Genomic DNA, 20,920 nt, shown 5'->3' with positions numbered 1-20,920 from the left:
CCAGCCCTGGACCAAACTGCTGTATGAGCCCCATTTCTCTCGCTCTCTCTTTTTCTGTGAACCCGAGGCTTCTGCCACCCCTAAATCCAAGTTTCCCCATACTTACCCCTACTGAGTGTGACACACATCTAGAACAACAGCTGCTAGCTGCTTTTTTTACTTCCCTTTGAATGTTTTTCCCCAGAAACATTTACAGAAAGTGAGATTTTGTAACAAAACCAAAGGTGATGTTGGAAATTGGTATGTAAATATGCACACATTAAACCTTTGTACAAAATGTTATCTATATAACCAAAGTATAACAGCACTTATACTTTTTACCCATGCAGCATCTTTCATCAAGGGTCTCAAGCTATGGAAAGTGGACAAACACTGTAATTCCCTTTTCCTTGGGACAATCAAAGAAGAGACCTCGAGAGAGGCAATCAATTAGTGACAGATGGAAGTAGGAATCAGCTCACCTGCATCTAAGCGTAAGATAACACTGCCTGGGAGTCTTGCAAATTCTGCTACAGTGATTATTTACCATTCCCCTACACATGTCTATACTGGGAGCTGAAATGCTAAAAGCAGATGGCTGACATGGAAAACAAAAATTGGATCAACACTTTCTTTCAATGAGTTTGACCAACTAGTGGGAGCAAACAGATGAATAAAAAATGCGTCCTCTAAAGCCCCGTGTCTTCAGGTCAAAACAGGGTGTACTGCTGGGAGCCGTACCTTGAAAGACAAGTTATTAAGCAAAGTCCATGGATATCTGTCGTGAATTACCATGTCCAGAGTTTCACAGAAGTTCAGCCCAAATGATCTGTTCTGGCCTTAAACTGTGAATGGATTTCAGACTACTTTTAAATTGTGGAAATGTTAGTCCCACTTACGAAAACACAAGTGATTTTAGTGGAACTATTCACACATGGAAAATCCAGAACATGCACATGTTTTAGGATCAAGCCTCAAGCATCATGTCTTGGCTGTCCTTTGATTTGCATTTCTGCTCCCAGTCACTCTGCCAACATCAATAGCTTCACATCAGAGCAAAATGGGAAAATGGTTAGAGAAAAACAGAATTAGGATGTCAATATATGACATATTCTGTATTAACAGCTCTAGAAGTGAAAAGGTTTGGCTCTGAGCGACTCACAAAATGTAACCTCAGCGCTCAGAGTTAACAGAGCAAGCACATCTTTCTGAAAACTTAATGCTTATGCCTCTTACGGGTGGAAAGTTCCTGAACACATAAACATTAAAAAAGCACTGACACTAACTTTTTCCCTTGCAGGTATGTTACTCCTCCCACGGATGCTAATCAGAACCAAGACTATTTTTAAGAGAATGGGCACGCCCAAGTTTTCAGTCTCATTGAGATTTTTCTAGTGGTAAGAGATAGGACTGGATTTGAAACAGGAAAAAACGCTATTTACTGCCTGCCAAGTACCCACAAAGGACTTGTCTGTGTTACAGAGCATGTGGTAATGAAAATCTGCTTGGAGATTACAAGCTGCTAGTATGTGTGCAGTATATATGGCTTTGAGCTAGTTAAAATCACACACAGTTCAGAGAAATGCAGTCATTTTGGAATAGGTTTACATTTAAAGTCAGCCTAAATCAATTTAACTGAGATTTTAAAGCAGTTTAATTACATCCTAGCAGGGAGTTTGAGATGCTGATTATACAAACACTTTCTGCATCTGTCTCTACTGAAGGGAAACAAAAAAGAGTGAAAAGATTGTAGGAGCTGGAGGCAGCTTCATTACAAATACAGAGGAGATTCATTGCAGAGTAACTCATGGGGAGGAAAATGGATACAAAATCAGTAGGACTTTAAATAAAAAAAAAGTCTCCTAACAGGCAAATTCCCAAACTGCAGAATATCAAGGAAATTACTGTGACCTTATCTCAGAACGTCGAGAAATGAAAATAACACAGTCACCAGGACTGTTGTGCAGTAGCTTTCTCTGGACAATGGCAAAAATCTATATATTGAAGTCAGTCTTGCTCTACAAGTGGTCACTGGTCAGAGCTGTTCCCTCATTTTTAAAAAACTCCTTAAAATGCTTCAGCAGTGGCCCTTGGTCTGCCACAACGCAGTGCCACTCCTCTGCTGCCGTGGTGCTTAAGCCCAGGTGTGCAGCTTTCCCTGTGAGTGTCTTTGAATAAGAAAAACAAAGAGATACAACCATAAAACCAAACACCTCACCATCTGGCTGTGACAAAAAACATCTCCTCCTTTAACACACTCATATATCAGGCACATTTTATCAGAGGCTCACTGAGAACTGAAATGCTTCCAAAGTTAGGCTTATTGCATTTTCTTATTGTTTCACACATCTTCTATTTCAACTGCAAGTCCAAAACTTAAATATTATTTAGAAGAACAAATTCCCTTCTACAATTTGATGTCATTAGAAGGAGGCTTCCAAGATCATCAAACCATCGGGTTTGATGAGAAATGTCTGTTTAAAAATGACGTTTTTAGCAAACCACCCTTATGTTGAGAGACATCATGTCGCTCCCTGCTGCCTCACAGGTGGGTGAAAGCAAATGATGAGGTCTGAGCCTGTAGCACTTGACTCAGATGCAAAACAGTGGGGTACATCATCTCCTTTTAAGGGAGGGATAGCACCTTGAAAATTTGATTTTTTTTTTTTTGTGTCTGGCCTCAGGTCTCTGCACAGGATTTGTGACCCCATTAAGGTGGTTCTCAGCTAGGAGAGAAATGTTCCACAAATGAGGTATAACAAGGCCTAGCCTCTCAAGTTACCTAAAGTGCTGCCAATTGCAAGAGATTCAGCATATTTTTATCTCCAAACGAGGATGTAGAAACCAAAGGCAATCAAAGCTCCTTTTGGAAACGCTAAACAGCTTTTCTACTTGGCCATTTAGCCAAGATCATTTGAATTTACCCTATTAATTTTTGGCTCTGTGTGTGTGGGGAGGAGGGTGCATTTTTCTTCCTTGATTTGCTGGTTTATGTCTATCTTGTGTCTATTTGAAGGAAATGCCCTTGTAATGACATCAGGTTTGTTCATCTCCAGTGCACAGTGAATTGAAGTTGGAGCAATTAGCCCCCATGTTACCTCAACCTTTGGAGTCGTTTTCCTTCTGGAGCTGTACTCACATTAAAACAGGCTGTTTGTGTGTATAGGTATGGTATTTATACATAATGTATATCCTTTTCTCCAAATATAACAGTGTACATACCAGGCAGCTGGGTCATATTCAGCCCAGACACGAACAAACTCATCCAAATGATGGGGCCCAAGGATGGAGGAGTCTCTTGTCAGGTATTCAAAATTGTCCATAATCACAGCCACAAACAGGTTTAACATCTGCAGAGAGGAAGCAATAAGGCACTTAAAGAAAAAGAGGAAAAGAAAGGAAAAGGAAAGAAGCTGGAACGGGAGCAGGTATGATTCCCTTAGCAGGGTGTGTGCTTGCTACAAGAAGCAGCCGCACCCTGGAGAATAAACTCTATAAAGATTTAGCCCTGGGGATGCTGCTGCCGCCTCCTCCTCCCCTGCAGCCGCTTCCAGCTCTGCAGTATTCAGCAGGTTTGCCACGGCTTTTGACCGCGGAGTTCGGCCACGTCCCCATCATTGGGGGTGTCCCACAGCCTGACCACCCCAGGGGCTGCTCAGCACCTCTCCCTGCCCCTCCTTCACCCTGCGCCAGCACAGAGCAACACATGGGCAGCAGCGGCTGCTTCACCAACCGGGTGATGTGAACTCTTCCAGCACTTTCAAATCAAGGCACATCAAGACAAGAACAGCTAGAAGAAAAACCATCCTTTAGACTGAATGTCCTATTTTAGACTCATAACAATTCAAAACTTCAAAGATCCCCAGAAAGACGAGGGGCAGGACACACAAAAAGCTCCTGTCCCCAATGGCCACTGTGTAACACAGCCCGGCAAATTCTTCTGGCATATAAAGATTCTCCTCTTATTAAAGCCGATGGAAGAGTCACGAGGATTTCAATGGGAAGAGATCAAGCTGCAGCCAGCAGAATGGAAGAGCGGGAGGGCAGGTGGGAACGGATGCTCCTGTGCCAGCTAAAGACCTGACTGGCACAAGGCCTCTTTCTACCTTCCTTGTGTCTTTTGTAGGGAGGCTGAGCCTCTGCCGTGAGCGCGGCTCCTCTGCACCACGCTGAGCTGCGGCGAAGAAGCCGGTGAGCTCTCGCGCGGGGCTGAGCAGAGTTAAACTGAATATGGGTGTCCCCGGCTGGTCTGCTGGTTGTTAAAAGAAAATCAGGCAGTGGAGTTTGGGGGTTGTGCAGTTTTAAAGAATTCATATTCCTGTGTGATGCAGAGGGAGGAGGGGGTCTTGCCTCTTGCCAGGACACATGATCCACCAGTACAGACAAGCACAGTCCATAATGAATCACCATACCAGCACCAAATGCTATTCACGGGCTTTCCAGACCTTCAGTCCATCTGTTTGTTAGAACCCATCCCAACAGAAAGCCGGGGGCAGAACCCAGCCCCCACTATATCAGTGTCCCACACTAGAGCACTAGGGTGCCTTACACTGCCCCAGGGTCTTCTTCAGGCCAAGCTGTGGAGAAGAGCTGAGCCCAGCCCAGCCCTGCCAGTGCCTCAGCTGCAAACAAGGCTTCTGTCTCTGCAGCAACCTGCATGAATTCACCCCTGTGGCTGAACATTAGGGCTTGTCAGCTCAAGCACAGCACTGCATCGAACAACGCTGCTGCGTTTGGGGACCCAAGCCAGTACTTTGTGCCACCCCAGTTCCTGGGTGCTCGCAGGGTCTCTGTGCAGCACAGCCTGGACAAGCCCCAGGATCTCATGGCGGTGCAGCACGCAGTACCGGACAGGAATGTGCAGACCAGCTCTCAATAAGCTGCTCAAAGGCTGCAAGCACTATAACCACATCAGCAGGGCTCACTCACATGTTGCAGGTACCCCACATGTAACACGGTACCCCCAGAGCATCAAGAGACAGCAAGACTTTGGAGAGTTTGCCCCTTGATTCCAAGTCCCTTTCCATTGCTCCCAGCTCCAGCCATGGCTGGGTAGAGTTTTCCCTTGTTTGCTACAGCTGTTTCTAAAGTTCTCGTATATTTTTAAATTTCAATTCATATTTTTCAACAGTGTGAATTGCAGGAGGAAAATTATGTCAAGCCCGACATCCACAAAAAGCCAGAAACAACATTTAAAAACAAATACGTTACCCAATTCCCCCCCCAGTCTGTGGTGTAACACCACTGAACAAACCATAAAAACGTGCCCTCCTGGCAAGGCTGTGGCTCTGTAATGCTTTAATCGCTTGTGGGGAACCACATGTTTCATTACAATGAAGTGCTGAATGCATTTTAAGAAATGAGTTACAGCCCCGTCCCGTAGCAGTCCAGCTGCTTGGCTTTCTGCTGCCTATTTTTGGAGCCTGCCCTCCCTGCCTTTGCTCCTCGCGAGGGCTCTCCCCTCTCTCTGCCAGCAAGCCCAGGGTGCGGTTTCAGGAGCGCTGACTCAGTGACAAAGCTCACGCAAAGCTGTATTTTGCACAGATGTGTTCCAGTCTCCAATTCTGCTACTGCATTTCGTGCAGAATGGCTGATATGAGCCAGGGAGGGTGAGGCTGGGGGGTGTGGTTTGGGGTTCTTTTTTAAGAAAAATCTTTAGAAACAATAATGCACTTGAAAATAACAATGAGAATGTCGACATTTGGTCAGGGATTTGTACAAGGAAAAAATTTGGCTTTAAAATAGAGTGCTGAAGAAATCAGTAAATGGAGCATTAACTTTGTATAAGCTTTCAGGGCTCCACGTTTTTTTAATATATGCAGAAGAAATAAACCACGGGATGTCGAAGGGGCAACTGCAGTCGGACAAAGGGTCTCAGTAGGGGCCATTGAAGTTGCTCTATCTATACCCAGCATCAAATTGCCACGTGTGCCTCTTTTTCCTGGTTAAAGGTGCCTGATGATAGCAGGGATTAGCTGCACAAAGCATCAAATCTTATATTTTAAAGCAAACCCATGGAACTGAATGTAGGCTTGCTACGTTGCTTTTTGGTACATTCTAGAGCTGTGACTTTCATCTCTTCCTGCTTGAAGTTTAATTGGGTTCCTGTCCTTGGTTTTCCATTCCCCTGTCCCAGTGGTGCAGGAAAGTGAACAAGCCCCAAGAGCAGAGAGCTTTTTATGCATGCAAGTGATCAGAAAGACTCTGGCACCTATTAAAGCTTAGACCCGGGCCCATATGATGTCCATGGGCACAAATCAAGTACAGCAGCTCTGTGTAGTTTCCTGTCTAAAGCTTTCCTGGCACCACTGCAGAAGAAAATGATCATTGCATTTATTTGACGAAGAAAACAAAACGCAAGGCATAAAATAAGTGTGATGCTCCCAGCTGCCTGCTGCAAGCGCTTCTAAAGCGACGTTATCTTGGCCATTCTCACCCTGCCCTCCCCAATCCCCTTCTTCAAAGGACCATGTTACAAATCAAGACAAAACAGATTAATGCTTAATTCCAAATATTAGACCCCCCTGTGAGAAGAAAGATAAAAAGCTTCCCTTTAAACTAATGACTAAAAGATCTCTTTGGGGATTAAAGGGATTTTATCACCAGGATGATAAATGGGTTTTAGTGAAGCTGTCACGTAATGTTGTATAAATCATAATTAGGGAGAATGAGGAAGCAAGGGGGTTGGGAGGGAAGGGCTTGGCGGGGGGGCGGGAAACCACACTGTCACCTCCACTCTGGGAGAGATCAGGACTGACTTACCAGGAAGGAGCACAGGAAGATGAATGACACAAAGTAGAAATAGGCAAAATCGCTGCCACATTCGTTTTTGGTGAGGCCGGAGAGCGGGTCGCAGGCTCTGTTGCTCAGGCACGACAGCATGATCTCGTGCCAGGCTTCCCCTGTGGCACTCCTGCAGACAGGGAGGGCAGAGAGTGAGCTTGTCCAACCCCTTCCCCGTTACAGACCCGGAGGGCATCCGCCTTGTGGTATTACTGTGCCCAATTAACTAAATTAATTAAGTGGAACCTTGTGTCCAGGTGGAGAGACTATACATTTGGAATTTGAACTACCAGCCTGCTGACATGAAAAAGAAAGGAGAAAGAATATTTCTCTCTATTACAGGGGGGTAAAAAAACCCAAACAGGATCAGGTAGGCTAAGCTTTACTGGTTTTACAGAGAATAAAACCAGATTAATTTAAACATGTCCAGTGAAAAGTGCAAATGGAAGCAAACAGAGCTTAGATTGTTCCTTTTTGAAGCAGCTAACGTTTCTATCCTAGTGCTGGCTGTAAACCCAATGGAGATGATGGGAAATGAAACCAGGCTTCAACACCTGAATCTCTTATTTCCTTTATCAGACAGATACAGAAATTCCAGGATGGTCTGGTTGGTCTAGTGACTTGGGTCTCTTTTTCACAACAGTCTCCTGGGATTTCTTCATAATTTCCTTTCTCCCACTCTAACTTCTACTACAGGGAGAAAAATAGCCAAATACCTGCACCACACTCCGAGGTGCTTTTAGGGACATCCCTCCACAGCATCACAAACAGCCCATCTGGCTGCAGTGGTGTTCACTGCCATGTTAATTTGCACACTGAGTCAGCTCACAAGCCCTCCTCCTGGTCTTTGAGAAAACTGGATGCTCCGTGTAAACTGAAACAGCTTCCAGGCTACTCTGAATTACACAGCAGATTCCCCACTAGTGGCACTGAGTGCTGACACTCCATTCCCTTGCGCAGAAACATGCTCCCCCATTGTGATCCTGCTGCCTCTGTCCCCTCTGTGCCTGCTGCAGGGGTCTGGAAAGCTACCAAGAGGTCTGGACACGAGGCTGAATAATTATCCGGTTTTATTAAAATTCAGGGGTTTGAGTCAAGTGATTATTCTGAGCTAGAAAGGGCTAATTTCATTTCCGTCTGGCTTCACAGAAACTATGCAAACCAAATCCCAGGCAAGATATCCAGTTACAAGCGCTGCATAATCCGCAGAAGCGAGCCTCGGCGTGGCTGGCAGGCACTTGTGGGGCCAGAGCAGTTATTAACCGCTGTGTCTCCACACCACACATCCGGATAAGTGAAATCTTCCCCAAGCTGCCCTAATTTGGAGCAGGGCCTGCACTTCATTTTTTCCCAGTCTGAAAATGAAAATCTGCGTTTCATTGATTTTTTTTTTTTTTTTTCATTGAAAATGCTTCGTTTCCAGGCAGAATGAACCCAGATGGAAACGCTTTCACTCTGAAGCAGAGGTGGTGTTGACGTATGAAGTGTTAACTTGTTGGTAATGCAGAAATGACCAATTAAAGGAATTCTCACTTTAAAAAAAAGAAAAAGTAAGCTTCATGACAGGACACACATCAATCCATTAAAGCAGGGGGGTTCTGTGTTATATTAAGCTTCTGCCTGTGTTGACGTGGGGTGTCTCAGCACTGGCTGTCGCTCTGTGGAGATGCTGGTGTGTTGAACAAGATCTGTCATATTCAGAGATGTTCCAGGCCAACCCTTAATGCTGAGGAGGAGGAAGCAGGAATGGATGCTTTACTCCAAATACCTTCCTTAGAGGATGCCTAAGTCACAGCAGCTAAACTGGCATATGCAAAACCAAAGACTGACTTATCGTTCACATGCAAGTCGTGCGGCATTTTATACTCTACTTACCTGAACAGAAGCATCAGGGCTTGGAGGAAGGTACGGAAGTTATTGTGCCGATTAATGGAGGTTTCATCATCTAGCGCGATGTTTCCAAATACCTGCCACAGAAACCAGAAGCGATTCAGGCCAAACACTTCCTCACATGGACGTTGTCCATAAAGGTGGATCAAGTGCAGTTGGAAGAAAAGGTAGGAAAATAATTTGTCTTGGTTTAAGGGACCTCAAAAACTAGAATAATTTCTGTGCTGAAGAGGGAGATAAAAACGTGTTGTGGAGATCAAATGGGGAAAAAACCAAGGTTCATGTGCTTCATCTTCACACAGACCCTTTCCAACACCACAGTTCAGCTCCATCCCAGGCCAGAAAACTTTCTCATTTCTCTTCAGAAAGGTGCAGCACCTGAGCTGCTCCCTGCTCTCAGACTCTTGACGTGCCCATACCCAGAGGAATGGACGTGCCCTGCCCACGGGAGACACAGCTGCCACCACCGCCTCCAGAGCTGCTCTGTTGCAGGTCATCACCTGCAGCCAGTTTGCCTGCCCATGCTCTCCCTTTGTACGCCCAGAAGTATTCGAACACTCAGGGCCACATTCAACACAAGACCTGGCAATAAGAGTAGAGAAAGTGGCCTTTTTTTGCACTTCTAATTTACCTGACACTGGACAAGAACAGCCTTTTGCCTCATTCTAAATCAGGTGTTGATCCTGCTGCGAAGGTAATAACCCATTTGCACCCTGAACCAGTGGGACAAAACCAGGCTACTTACGGTCAGTATAAAAGCTAAAATTTTTACCTGCATACCAATGATGGCATAGATGAAGAAGAGCATTGCAATGAGGAGACACACATAAGGCAAGGCCTGTGGAAAAGGAGAAAGTGGTTTTAAGAACAGCAAATGCATATGTCAGGAGGTAGCATTTAATTCCTGGGCAGCACTATGTTTTGTGGTATTTGTCCTTCAGATGAAGGAACTCGGAAGAGAATATGAACAATTCTGTCAGCCTGCAGAAGTCAAACCCCTGGAGCCAGGTATTCATCGATCACAAAACAGTCTGGGCTTTCCAAGGGCTCTCTACACATCCTTGCAAGCAGATAAGCAGTAAGCAGGGAAAACACAATAAGAAGCTCTGCAGCAAGCACTGGAGCTACCAGCAGGCACTGGCACTTTCTGTGCATAATTGTACAAACATTAATTTTTAATGACCTTACTGTAAATTTAGCACGAGAAAAAAATTACATCCAGGAAAAAAGTTCCTGCTCTGAAACAGGCACAGATTGCAATCCCAGGAGGACTAAAAGATTGAGTTTTAGCAAGAAATCAGTGAAGGCTACAATGTAATTATGTCACCCAAGCTGAGAGTAATAGCTACTTTCCACTCAGGCTAAATGAATGGGTAATTAATGCCTCTTAATTAGTAGTAGCTGAAAAAATGGGAAGTCTTGCCCTAGGGCTAGACCTTGTGATTCTCAGGGCAGGAAAGGGGTTATGCAGCCCACAGGGAGCCCAGTAAGAAACATGGGGCAAGGGGCTGATGTGGTTTCTGTGGGACACCTGAGCGCAAGGGACAAGAACCAAGAGCTCAGTGCTGGGGAGAAAGACAGAGAAGCAGCTCCCCATGCAGTCCATGAACTGTCCCAGCTCCGCTTCAGGGGCAGCACTCTGCACACACGCTTTGGAAAGGGTTGAGATTATACTGAAAAGGGCCTTGGCTGAGCCCCTCTCACAAGATCCAGCCAAGACTACACACTCCGAGGACACTCTCCCGAGTGGGAACACCTTCTACCTGCAGATCCCATGTCTCAGCCTCTGCAGAGGCTCTCCTGGCTGCAGGATTCCTCATGAGTTACAAGGTGAAAGCAGCAGCACCGCCACCTCCATTCCCCCTCAAGGAAAACACAACCTAACACATCTAAGGCACCGCAATCCCCTAGATCACAGTCCCCATCCGTTAACTGCTTGATGGTTGGGTGAAAGCATAATACGAAGGTGAATGCGAGAGCACCTGCTGCCTGTTGAGTGTCTCCCAAAGGGACAATACAGTGTAATACAGCGGTCACTCCCGCCCCTGGCCATGGCATGACATCACGGATGCCTGCAGTTCTCCAGGTTGCTTGCAGAAAGAAGCAATCGCTATGTTCCCATCTCCACCCTTCAAAAAGGTTTTGCCTCTATAGTCTAAAAGGTCTAATAGAAACTTCCCTCTCGACCAGCTCCAGTGCAGAGCAATAACCACATTCATGCTCTGCTGAAACCAGTTCTCCACCCTGGTTCTCCCACAGCCAGCAGAGGGCTGGCCAGCACTCCCAGCCTAGTGTGGGCAGAGCCACCTGGCATCTCTCTCCAACCACAAGAGAGAAATGACTTTCTTCTCTTAAAAAGTCTTTTCCATTTTTGGAGAGAAAGCACACTCCTCCCCACAGTTTTATCACCTAAAATAACCTCTGCATCATTTTGACTCAAACACCACGATGTGTTCGAAAGCACAGCTGAAGAAAAAGAAATTGGTTGCTCTGCATCCCACCACACTCTGCGTCTTTAAATACCAATTGCCACCATAACACCTTCCAGAAAGCATCATGCAAAATACCCTGACATCACACCACAGAATCACAGAATCACAGAATCATTCCGGTTGGAAAAGACCCTTGGGATCATCAAGTCCAACCATCAGCCCGACTCGACAAAGTTCTCCCCTACACCACATCCCCCAACATCTCATCTAAACCACCCTTAAACACATCCAGGGATGGTGACTCCACCCCCTCCCTGGGCAGCCTATTCCACTCTCTGACCACTCTTTCTGGGAAACATTTTTTCCTCATGTCCAGCCTGCACCTCCCCTGTTGCAGTTTAAAGCCGTTCCCTCTTGTTCTGTCACTAATCCCCTGTGAGAAGAGACCAGCACCAACCTCTCCACAACGTCCTTTCAGGGAGCTGTAGAGAGTGATGAGGTCTCCCCTCACCTTCTCCTCCTCGCACTGAACAGCCCCAGCTCCTTCAATCTCTCCTCACAGGATTTATTCTCCAGGCCCTTCACCAGCTTCATTGCCCTCCTCTGCACTCACTCCAGCACCTCGAGATCTCTCTCATATTGAGAGAGATACCGCAGACAAGCTCCCCTGAGCTTGTGACAGCACCCAGGACATAAGCTATCACCCCCAGACCTCAGAGCTCAGCCCAGAAGATGGTGAGACCCTGTGCAAAGCCTGAGGTAGTGTCCCCAGGCTGGTCGAGTCACTCGCCGCAGGCACAGGCAGTGCTGGGGAGCATGGCACCCCACCAGCGAGCAGGAGATGAAGTTTGCTGGCTGCGGCCATGAGCTACTGAACAGATCCATCTTCAGCCACTCCCTGACCTCGTTGTGCTTTGCTTTCCCACATCACATCCCTAATTCTATTTCTTGGAAAGTCCTGCAAAATCTGCAGAACCAGGAAGGTCAAGTGCTTTCTGGGTCCATGTGTGATGGGAGTGGGGGTATGCACCCTGCAGCTGCACAGTCAATAAATATTAGTGCATTAGAGCTCAGTATCAGTGCTACAAGTCCTGATTTCAGATGAAATTATCTCCTTTCTGCACTGCATAACATGAGCATGCCCCATAACCAGAGTTAAAACACAGCAAGCTGTACAAATGGGCTTGCAAACCAGCTAAGAACTGTTGAAAACAGCCATCTTTGGGGCATGTGGACTCCTTTTTAGATCTGGAAAACAGCTAACTCCAAGCCAAGCACAGGTTGAGAACTAAGTGGCTGTAAGGCAGTTTTTTGAGGGTGCTTAGTTCAGAGGTGTCATATCCAGCTGCTGTGACCACTGCTGAGGCTTGCGCAGGGGTAATGCAGGGGTGAAGGAAACCAGGCAAAGCAACAGTGTCAGCTTTAGAACAAAAACTCATTTTTGTAATCATCCATGTCATAAAAACACACCCCTGTGTTATACAGCTTCACAGTTTATATTACCAGAATGCAATGGTTTGGGTTTCACCTCTACCTGAGTCTACCAAGACTGAAACCTGGTGAAAGCAATTTAACCATACACCTGCTGCAGGCAAATAGCAGGCATGAAGACACTTATTAGTCAGACTACCATTTCTTTATGCAAATACTCGAGTTCAACACTTTGCCATAGGGATTTTGTGGTAGTTTCAAGGACAACCTGAGCTTTGCACACTTGCTGCAAGTCTGCATCGGTAACCGTCCAGCTTTCAGTCTTATCTTCCAAAACACTCAGCACCTGCAGCATTCAGGGGATGTTCAGTGCAAACCAGTTATTTTCTCTGCAGAATTGTTAGGCCTGTCATTGCTTTGTGGAGGTGCAGAGAGGCCATTCCCTTGGCAAGGGGTAGCTCTTTGATACTCAACAGAGGATGCTACAGACGTGCCAAGCATTACCATCTCCTCACGTCTCTTCCCTACCTCCCACCTGCCTAACACTCACCTTAAAAGACTGCACAAATGTCCAGAGCAAGATGCGGATAGTGTAACCCTGGCGAAGGAGCTTGATAAGTCTCGCTGCCCTGAAGAGCCGCAGGAAGCTGAGGTTGATGAAGTTGTCCTGTGGAAAGTAAAGGTTTTGTGTCCTTCAGAAATTAACGCGATTAGAAACCACAGCCCGCAAAAAAGAAATTAAAATTACCAGCTTCACGATCTAAGCAGCAAATCGGCCACCAGAAAACCTTCCAAAAGAAACATTCGTCAGTGCAGATCACTCCACATGCAGCAAGTATGAGAAAATCCCTCTCCACAAGAGCCCTCCCCTCTGCTACTGGGTCAATGATAGAAAAGGAAAAGGCCCTTTCACGCTGTCCATGGAGGTCTTGTTTTCTTTGAGTAAGGCAGATTTTCTCCCCCTAAAGTCTCAGGGAGAGGTAATGGTGCCGTATTATCATTTTGTAAAGAATGAGGTTGTTTTGAAGTCTTGGTCAGCTTGCTTTCTACAATGAATTGAACTTAAGCCAAGACAGTTACAAGGGACTGCGCATATAGCCTCTACTGTAACAAAGAAAGGCATTGTCCAGTGAAGATTAAAACATCCTTGAAAGAATGAGGATGTTTTCTAACCTGGAGGTTTTAAATGTTTATACAACAGGTGGCTGGACAGGTTCATCAAGGAGAAATGGCACCAGCAAGACTGGAAGATGAATCAATGGCAGCAAATCAATTGGGGAGGTTGAGTGTTCAACAGCAGGAAGGTGCCTTAGGAACCTGCTGATTTTTTAAATTACTATTAAATGTGCCTTCGCAGGTGGATCAAAGAACTGCTGCAGACAGATTCTGATTTCCATTTGTTTTGTATGATTCTCCCCACCCCACACCCCATTTTTTCCTTTCCTTCAGGGAAAAGAGGTTTCTTGCCCCAATGAGCTAATCTAGAGAGGGTTCTTTCCAAAAAAAACCATGCAAAAGCCAGATCCCTCTTGCCCTCCTATTTTAAAGAGATGAAAAATATCCCCCCTTTCCATACTGATTCCAATTCACTTATTTGTGAATCTCTGTTCACAGCCACTTATTTGACTGAGTTAGCTAAAGAGAAAAAGCATCCCACTTTAAACTACCAAACAGTGGAGTGGAAAATATAATCATAAGGAGCTCTTGTTGATAAAGATGAGCAAAAATAGTCTTTCCCTTACCAGAAGACACCCGGTCATATTGAACTGACCCCATTTCTTGCTCATTTGGCTAGAGAGCTCATGCTGAATTTGGGGGGCTTGTTGGATCTATTCATTTATTTGAATGCCAGCTCAGTTTTGGGGCCATTAGCATCGCATTCCACCAATCCCATCAAAGAGTTCAAGAAATCAGTCTCAGGCATGCACTCGGTTTCTCTCATGTTAAAAACGCAAGCAGCTCAGAGTTAGGCACAGACCGTATATCAGACTCAATCCTCAAATAAAGAGAAAAGAGAAAAGCACAGGTATGTTCAATGAAAGAGCAGACAACACTGAGCTCATTCAAGTCAGCAACAGAAATCAGCTCTGGCAGGCAAAGCACAAGCGAGGATTCCCCTGGGTTGTTCAAGGTCAGTAAAACAGGCGCTAAATATTCATCACTTATCTCGGCATCAGCTTCTGTTCTATTTTTCACATCGCTTAAGTTCCCTTCACAAAACACTGGCTGAACTCACCTTAGCAGGTAAGGGCCACGTACGACCCAGGGGGCAGAGCCGGACTGTGGCTGGATAACCGGGTGCCATCGCTGATCTGGCCCGCAGTGCCCCACTGCCCTGTGCTGGCTGCAGCGCAGGCTGATGCACCTCCACAGAGCAGCTGCAGCCGGCTTCAGGGCAGGGCAAAGGCTTAGCCCCAGGACCATTTTAATCACGGAAAGTCTCCCCACCAGCAGGAACTGGAGCAGACCTTACGTGTAACGTTCATGGCACTTGGGCATCAGGCCTGCAAGTCTGACAAATTATTACCTTCAGAGCGATGCTCAAGGCAGATCTTCCCCGTGCACAAGCCTAACGCTCCTCCAAGGAGCACGTGCACAGGCAGCATCTGCAGGATCCATCTCTCTGTGTCTGACCCTGCCTTACCTCCCTCCTCCCACGTTACTGCTTTGCTCAGACTTTGCTATAATCTCATAATTACAGCTGACGTGATGCTTAACATCTGCTTTGGTCTAGACTTTATACAGGACAGTCTGTGTACATGCAGTATGAAACAGGGGCTCAAACTGTGCAGTTATGTCTATAACCCCCCGCTCCCTGGCATTTGGAGGGACAAACAGTACATAACTTTTTTTCTTTTTCCCAGCCCCAAACCCTCCATTTGACTCATGCACTGCCACTTCCTAAAGCGCAGCAAAAGCCTCAGCTCTGCGGGGAATCACTCGCAACCCAGGAAAATCCCGTCACCAACATTTGCAGACCATTCGAAGGACCGTTCTCTGCGCTGTTTATAGGGAGGCAAAATTACACACGCTTGTGATGGATGGAAGGGCTCCACGTGTGTAACCCTCAGCACACCGCATAGAAAACCTGTCCTTCAACACCTCAACTGTCCAGGCAGGTATTAGAATTGCATGCAGTTAAAGGGGAAACTCCACATTGCGATATTTCTTGTGTGTAACAGTGTTTTGCATCAATTCTCCTCACACTTAGCCACCTCTGTAACATGACACACATATGATCATCTTCTTGGTTACCAAGGTCTTTCTTTCCAGGTTTTTGTTTCCTTTTCTGTTGCACAGATGCTAAAGGCTGACCGGTGCTCACAAGAGGCACCATAACTTTGTGATTTTATGATTCACCTGAGGACTAGCAAATTATGTTTGAAAAACGTTTCCCCCTAGCCTGTCACTATTTTTCTAAAAGAGGGAGCCCCGTTACTGAAGGCACCCAGTCACCCCCAGGCCCTGGGGGGTCTGGGCACAGCCAGGCACAGCCACCACTTCCCACAACAGGAGCGTGACTGGAGCTCAGCCGAGTGATGCATCCCTGAAGCAAACGGCAAAGCAGGAAGGAAAGAGGAACATATCACAGATAAAGAACTGTCCTTGACTGCTGTCCCACCATGGGCAGCCTGCTCTTTTACCCCTTTTTACAGTGTTTTCCATACTAACAAATAGAAAAGCCATGAAGAATAGGGTGTACAGCCATTGCATGGATCTGTTCCTCCAGCATCTTCAGCAGCAGAGTGGTTTCCTCCCCAACGCAGGAGCCGTGCCCACTGCCTGCAGGGATGCAGAATGAGCTCCATTCTGTACACCAGTAGCAAAGCACCAGCTGAGTAGATTTAGTGTTTCAGATTTTCAAATCTGCAGTGGGAATATGAGGGTTTTATGCCATGGTTGGACGTGCTGTGCAGGATTTAGTGAAGGAGGTTACATTACGCTGCCATAAAGCAGTAAATTTGGCAGAAGTCAAGCTGTTCATCCCTGCTTCTTCCTGCAGCCCAGTTGCAGAACACAACAACCCCCTGGACTTGAAACTTCAGATTTCTGGTTTCAAAATGAAGGGCTCACCCAAAGTTGCAAAGAGCTGTGGGAAGAGGAATCCAATCAAGCCAAGAACGGGATCACTCAGGAAGCTTTGGCAGTTCTTTTCACCTGGCATCAACAAGAATTCACCTGTTCTGCTAAGGAACTACTGTTGAGGAAGTGGTGGTGTTCCCATTTAAATGTCTGTGGCATTGCCAGTACTGAAGAGGAGTTCCTGAATCTTGCATAGGGTCTTGGCTTCCTCTGAAGCTTGGGGAAAACTCTTGTTGATTAAGAGACTGAAGATTTTTGCCACACTTGTCTGTGCCTTGGGGACTCTGCCATTACAGGCATATCATATAATGTCCTTTCATCCTGAACCAGGAACCCTGGAAAATTGATTTTATGTGTGTGATGCCCAGATCTCTCTTTGCTCTCTACTATCTTTCAACTTTGGTGCTTCTGCTGTAGTCACCGCAGGCTCCCATCATCATCAGTGGAAGGAAGAAGGCAGCTGCGGAGGACAACTTGGTGCTCCAAAGGTCTAACTTGGATGCCTTGGACGTCGAGTGATGGAAGGAGCCTGGACCTGAATATATGACCACGGAGACTGCAATCCTAACAAACTGCAGGATGAGCATTCAAATCTTTAACCTGCAACATGAACAGCAACAAGGCCAAAATTGGGCCAAACAGAGAGAAGCTGATTCTTTTTCAGTATATTTTCATGTGTGCAGCTGATGCCAGAGCACTTATCTGTGCTGCCTGGGCCAGCGGTGCAGAAGGCGAAGTCTCCAAAGATCCTCACAGCTGCCACACATCTGTAATGGTTCCAGCCACCGCAGCACACGCACAGGATTCCCTTCTCAGATTGCACTAGGCAAACTTTTAACATATACATCGTTGTTTTTTGCTTTGCTGCTTCCTAGCAGAGAATTCCCTCCTGTGACCCTCCATGAAACATGCATGGGGTTTATTTGCAGCCTGGTATGAAGATTCGCTCTGATTTGTCTCTTAACAGCAACTGTGCAACAGGAAGTCCAGATGTTAACACAGATCCAAGAGCTGATGTCAGGTGGCCAAACAAGTATTTTGGATAAGCTTATGGTCTCATCTGTGTTACTAACCATAGCCAAGATAATTAAGAACAGAAGAATGTATGGGGTTTTTTTTTGTATTCGTATTTAGTTATTCTCTTTTGCTTAATTTATGATTTTCAAAGACAAAGGCCAGTATTTCCAAAGGCATCTTTGGAATCAGGCACTGAATTCCCAGTGGGAGCTGGTTCCCAGTACTTTTCAGCCCTGTTCATAACATGGCTTACGCATTTTACTTGAGATGTTTGCTCTTGTATCCAGGGACTCCTTGTCCACTGTGGTGGCAAAATGCTTCTATATTCTGGTATCACAAAAAAAATTTCAAAGTTGAATAAAAATCACTCTTTCCTATGACTTTTCTTTTGAGGGAAGCAAGCCTACAATCACTTCAATAATTTTTTGGCCTTACAATACATCATAAACCATGGGCTTAAAAACTGTAAGGCAGTCCTCTTAAATGTACTGCTTCCCTCTGCAGAAAGTTCAATGCATCTCATCATAAAAGAAAACAAAACCAGTTTCTGAGAACTGAATTTGGTACCACCACTTTCCAAATGAAGGGTTTCCCAGCCAGCCAATCTTCTCTACTCCAGGTCATCCAGAAGCACCCTTCCCTCCTATTCTCATCCAATTTTCCACCAAAATAAAGCAAGTGTCAGTCTCCCCTTTATCATTGTCAGGTGTAACAAACAGCGGAGAACAGGCTATTGGTAACTGCATTTGCCTCACGTCACCAATTAGCCAAGGGGAAGAAGATGCAGAACAGAAGCCAGTTTTGAGGCACGCTGCAGTGAGGCTTTTTCACCAGTGCAATCGGAAATCTCATCAAAACGAATTAAATTAAAGAAAAACGAGAGAAAATAAAAGCAGAGAATTTAAATAATTGTTTAAATTCAATGAAACCAACCGTGTCCTATATGTGATGTTTTCATGGATGGATATTTGCAAGATTATTTACAAATTTTTTTTTTTGAGCAGCAGGTGCACAACATACAGACGGAGACATGGTTTTCGCATTGTATGTTGATTGGATGGCGTGATTCAGCAGGTAGATAAGGAAAATAAAGAACAAAACAGGAAACAAAAGAGAAAATGAGTAATCAGGACAAGCAAAAAAGGAAACTCTGAAAATTTCACTGGAAAAAAACTGTTTGGCTTTTGGGGGGTGTTATTTTATGATAATTATATAAATAAAAAATGCTTCAAACCAAAGATTCTGAGATCCTAAAGGTAACACAGACAGTGCAGTAGTTATTTGCATTTCATTTTGCAATGCAAATTGGGAGACAATTCACAAACACTTCTCAGTATGTTTTTTGTATTTCCAGGCATAGAAATAGATGTCAGTTTGCCATACACCCATTCAGAGTCCTGAGGCTGACTGTGTCCACAAGGACACCTTCTCCTTAATGCCGCCTATTTTACCTCAATTACTGAGAGGGTAAACAACTGACATACGTGTTTTTGCCTAAGGAAATAAAAAAATATATATATATTCCACTGCATTCACAAAGTAAATTACATATGACATGACTAGAAAATTAAAATAAAGCAATTAATCAACACATTTCTTTTCCTTTTATCTTTACTTTTCAGTGGGTTAAAAATACCGATGCAGCAAGGCTGGTGGAAGCCGAGTCTCTCAAGATGAGACCGCCCAGGTGAGCAGGTTTATTTACCTTGGAGAACACTTACAGCTGGAAAATGTAGTCATAGAGAAAAGTGGTGCTCCTGCAACTATGTGTGAGCCTGATCTCCAAGTCATGCCCAGACAGCATCCCCTCTCCACAGGGAGCTGCAGGGCTTCATGGGTGGGTGATACGGGGACAGATGCAGACTGACAGTTGATATGACATTGTGGTTGTCACCTGGGCTTCTCAGCCTGAGAAACCCTCACATGTAATAACAGGTAATAACAGGGCTGAATGCAAGGGAAGGACTAATGGGGGCTGCCACCCAACTGTCCCCATGGCTGCCGTCAGCTGAGGAGAAGCTGGAGCTGAGGAAGGCAGATGGAGAAGAGGGCATCCTCTGTTGGGGACACAGCTCTGAGTCATGACGAGGAAAGATCTGTTCTGTTTGGTTACTCTCAGCTCCGTAACACAGTGCAGAGAGCTGCTGCACCCTGGGTCATGTACCGAGCCAGAAAGTTGGAGTTAGCAGCATTAGCCATGGCGTTTTGTGCAGAGTGGATGTTCATCCCGAGCCTTAGTTACTACTCTACCCTATCTGGAAATATAAAGGGCAAAGAGCGGTTGGGCAGAGTCAGTGGGATTAAAGACAAGGCCATACGCCTGATCTGTGCTCTGTGAATCAGACACTCACCGGTCCTCACCTTGGTCCCTGCTGTTTGCAAACAGCGTGCTCACTATCACTGCATCAGGCTTTTCAGCCCTTTTCTACATTTTTTTTAATTGGATCTAAATACCAGAAGTATTTAAGTGACTCAGGTGCAACTCCAGTTTAACAAAACAGCAGGTTATATATTACAAACATGGTTTAAAGTGTAACTCTTCCAGGATATATATGTATTGTGCCACTTTCCAGGCAGCAAAAGTCCTGGCGTTTCCCAGGCAGCTTTGAGAGCTCTTGGGTTTCCCCTGATGGGCTGTGGGTCAGAAAAACATGTGCTGCAACCTATCGCAGAGCCAACAAAATGGGACCAGAGCAGAGCACTGGCTCCTTCCGCTTGTTTTCCACCCCCTGTGCCACAGACTGTCCTCAGGACTGGAAGGAGAGGAAGGCTTGCAGTGGCAGTGGAGATCCTGGTACAAGGCTACCTCCACCACATGCCTCTGGTTGAAGGAGAATGAACTGCTCCATGAAAGGTGTCCTGAAACCTGCCATTATTTGCTGCCATTAACAATTCTGTTATACATGTAATCTTTGGGGCACCAGTGCAAACTTTCACTCATGTAATTAAGCAGTGATTTTGAGACCTGTGCATCATCACCTTTAAACAAATTAAGCTCCTAATGCCTCTTCAGCAAGCCGTGCACAATGCCTTTGAACCCTCAGCCCATCATCCCTATCTGAGGCCGAGAGGTGGATGTGTGTGGCTTAAGGCAGCGTGTGCTGGTGGCTACAGCAGCCACCCAGGGCGGGTGAGCACGGTGCTGCAGACAGGAGTGGGCTGGAAAGAGATCAGAGAGGAGCTGCACGAAAGAAGTTCTGAAAAACAAGTCTAGCAAGAAGGTGGACGTGGGCCTCTGGGCACTCTGTCTGCAGGGGAAAACATGTGGAAAGGAGACATGGTGACTATAGAGAAATGCTGCAGAA

The 20,920-nt window shown here is 45.8% G+C and overlaps 1 protein-coding gene across 13 annotated transcripts in view; it reads right to left on the bottom strand.

Annotated features, from left to right (window-relative positions):
- CACNA1B (calcium voltage-gated channel subunit alpha1 B) overlaps positions 1-20,920 on the bottom strand; it is a 311,698-nt gene that overhangs the window by 37,280 nt on the left and 253,498 nt on the right. For all 13 annotated transcript variants that reach the window (XM_074890994.1, XM_074890983.1, XM_074890985.1 and 10 more), the window contains 5 exons: positions 13,066-13,182; positions 9,425-9,490; positions 8,638-8,729; positions 6,742-6,892; positions 3,202-3,329 (listed from right to left, as the gene is read on the bottom strand). In XM_074890994.1, the coding sequence (XP_074747095.1) occupies positions 3,202-3,329; positions 6,742-6,892; positions 8,638-8,729; positions 9,425-9,490; positions 13,066-13,182 (554 nt within the window). The remainder of the gene's footprint in view (positions 1-3,201; positions 3,330-6,741; positions 6,893-8,637; positions 8,730-9,424; positions 9,491-13,065; positions 13,183-20,920) is intronic.

This window comes from Strix uralensis, chromosome 21 (genome assembly GCF_047716275.1).
Source record: "Strix uralensis isolate ZFMK-TIS-50842 chromosome 21, bStrUra1, whole genome shotgun sequence".
Lineage (NCBI taxonomy): Eukaryota > Metazoa > Chordata > Aves > Strigiformes > Strigidae > Strix > Strix uralensis.
This window is presented reverse-complemented; position numbering and strand designations above follow the sequence as displayed.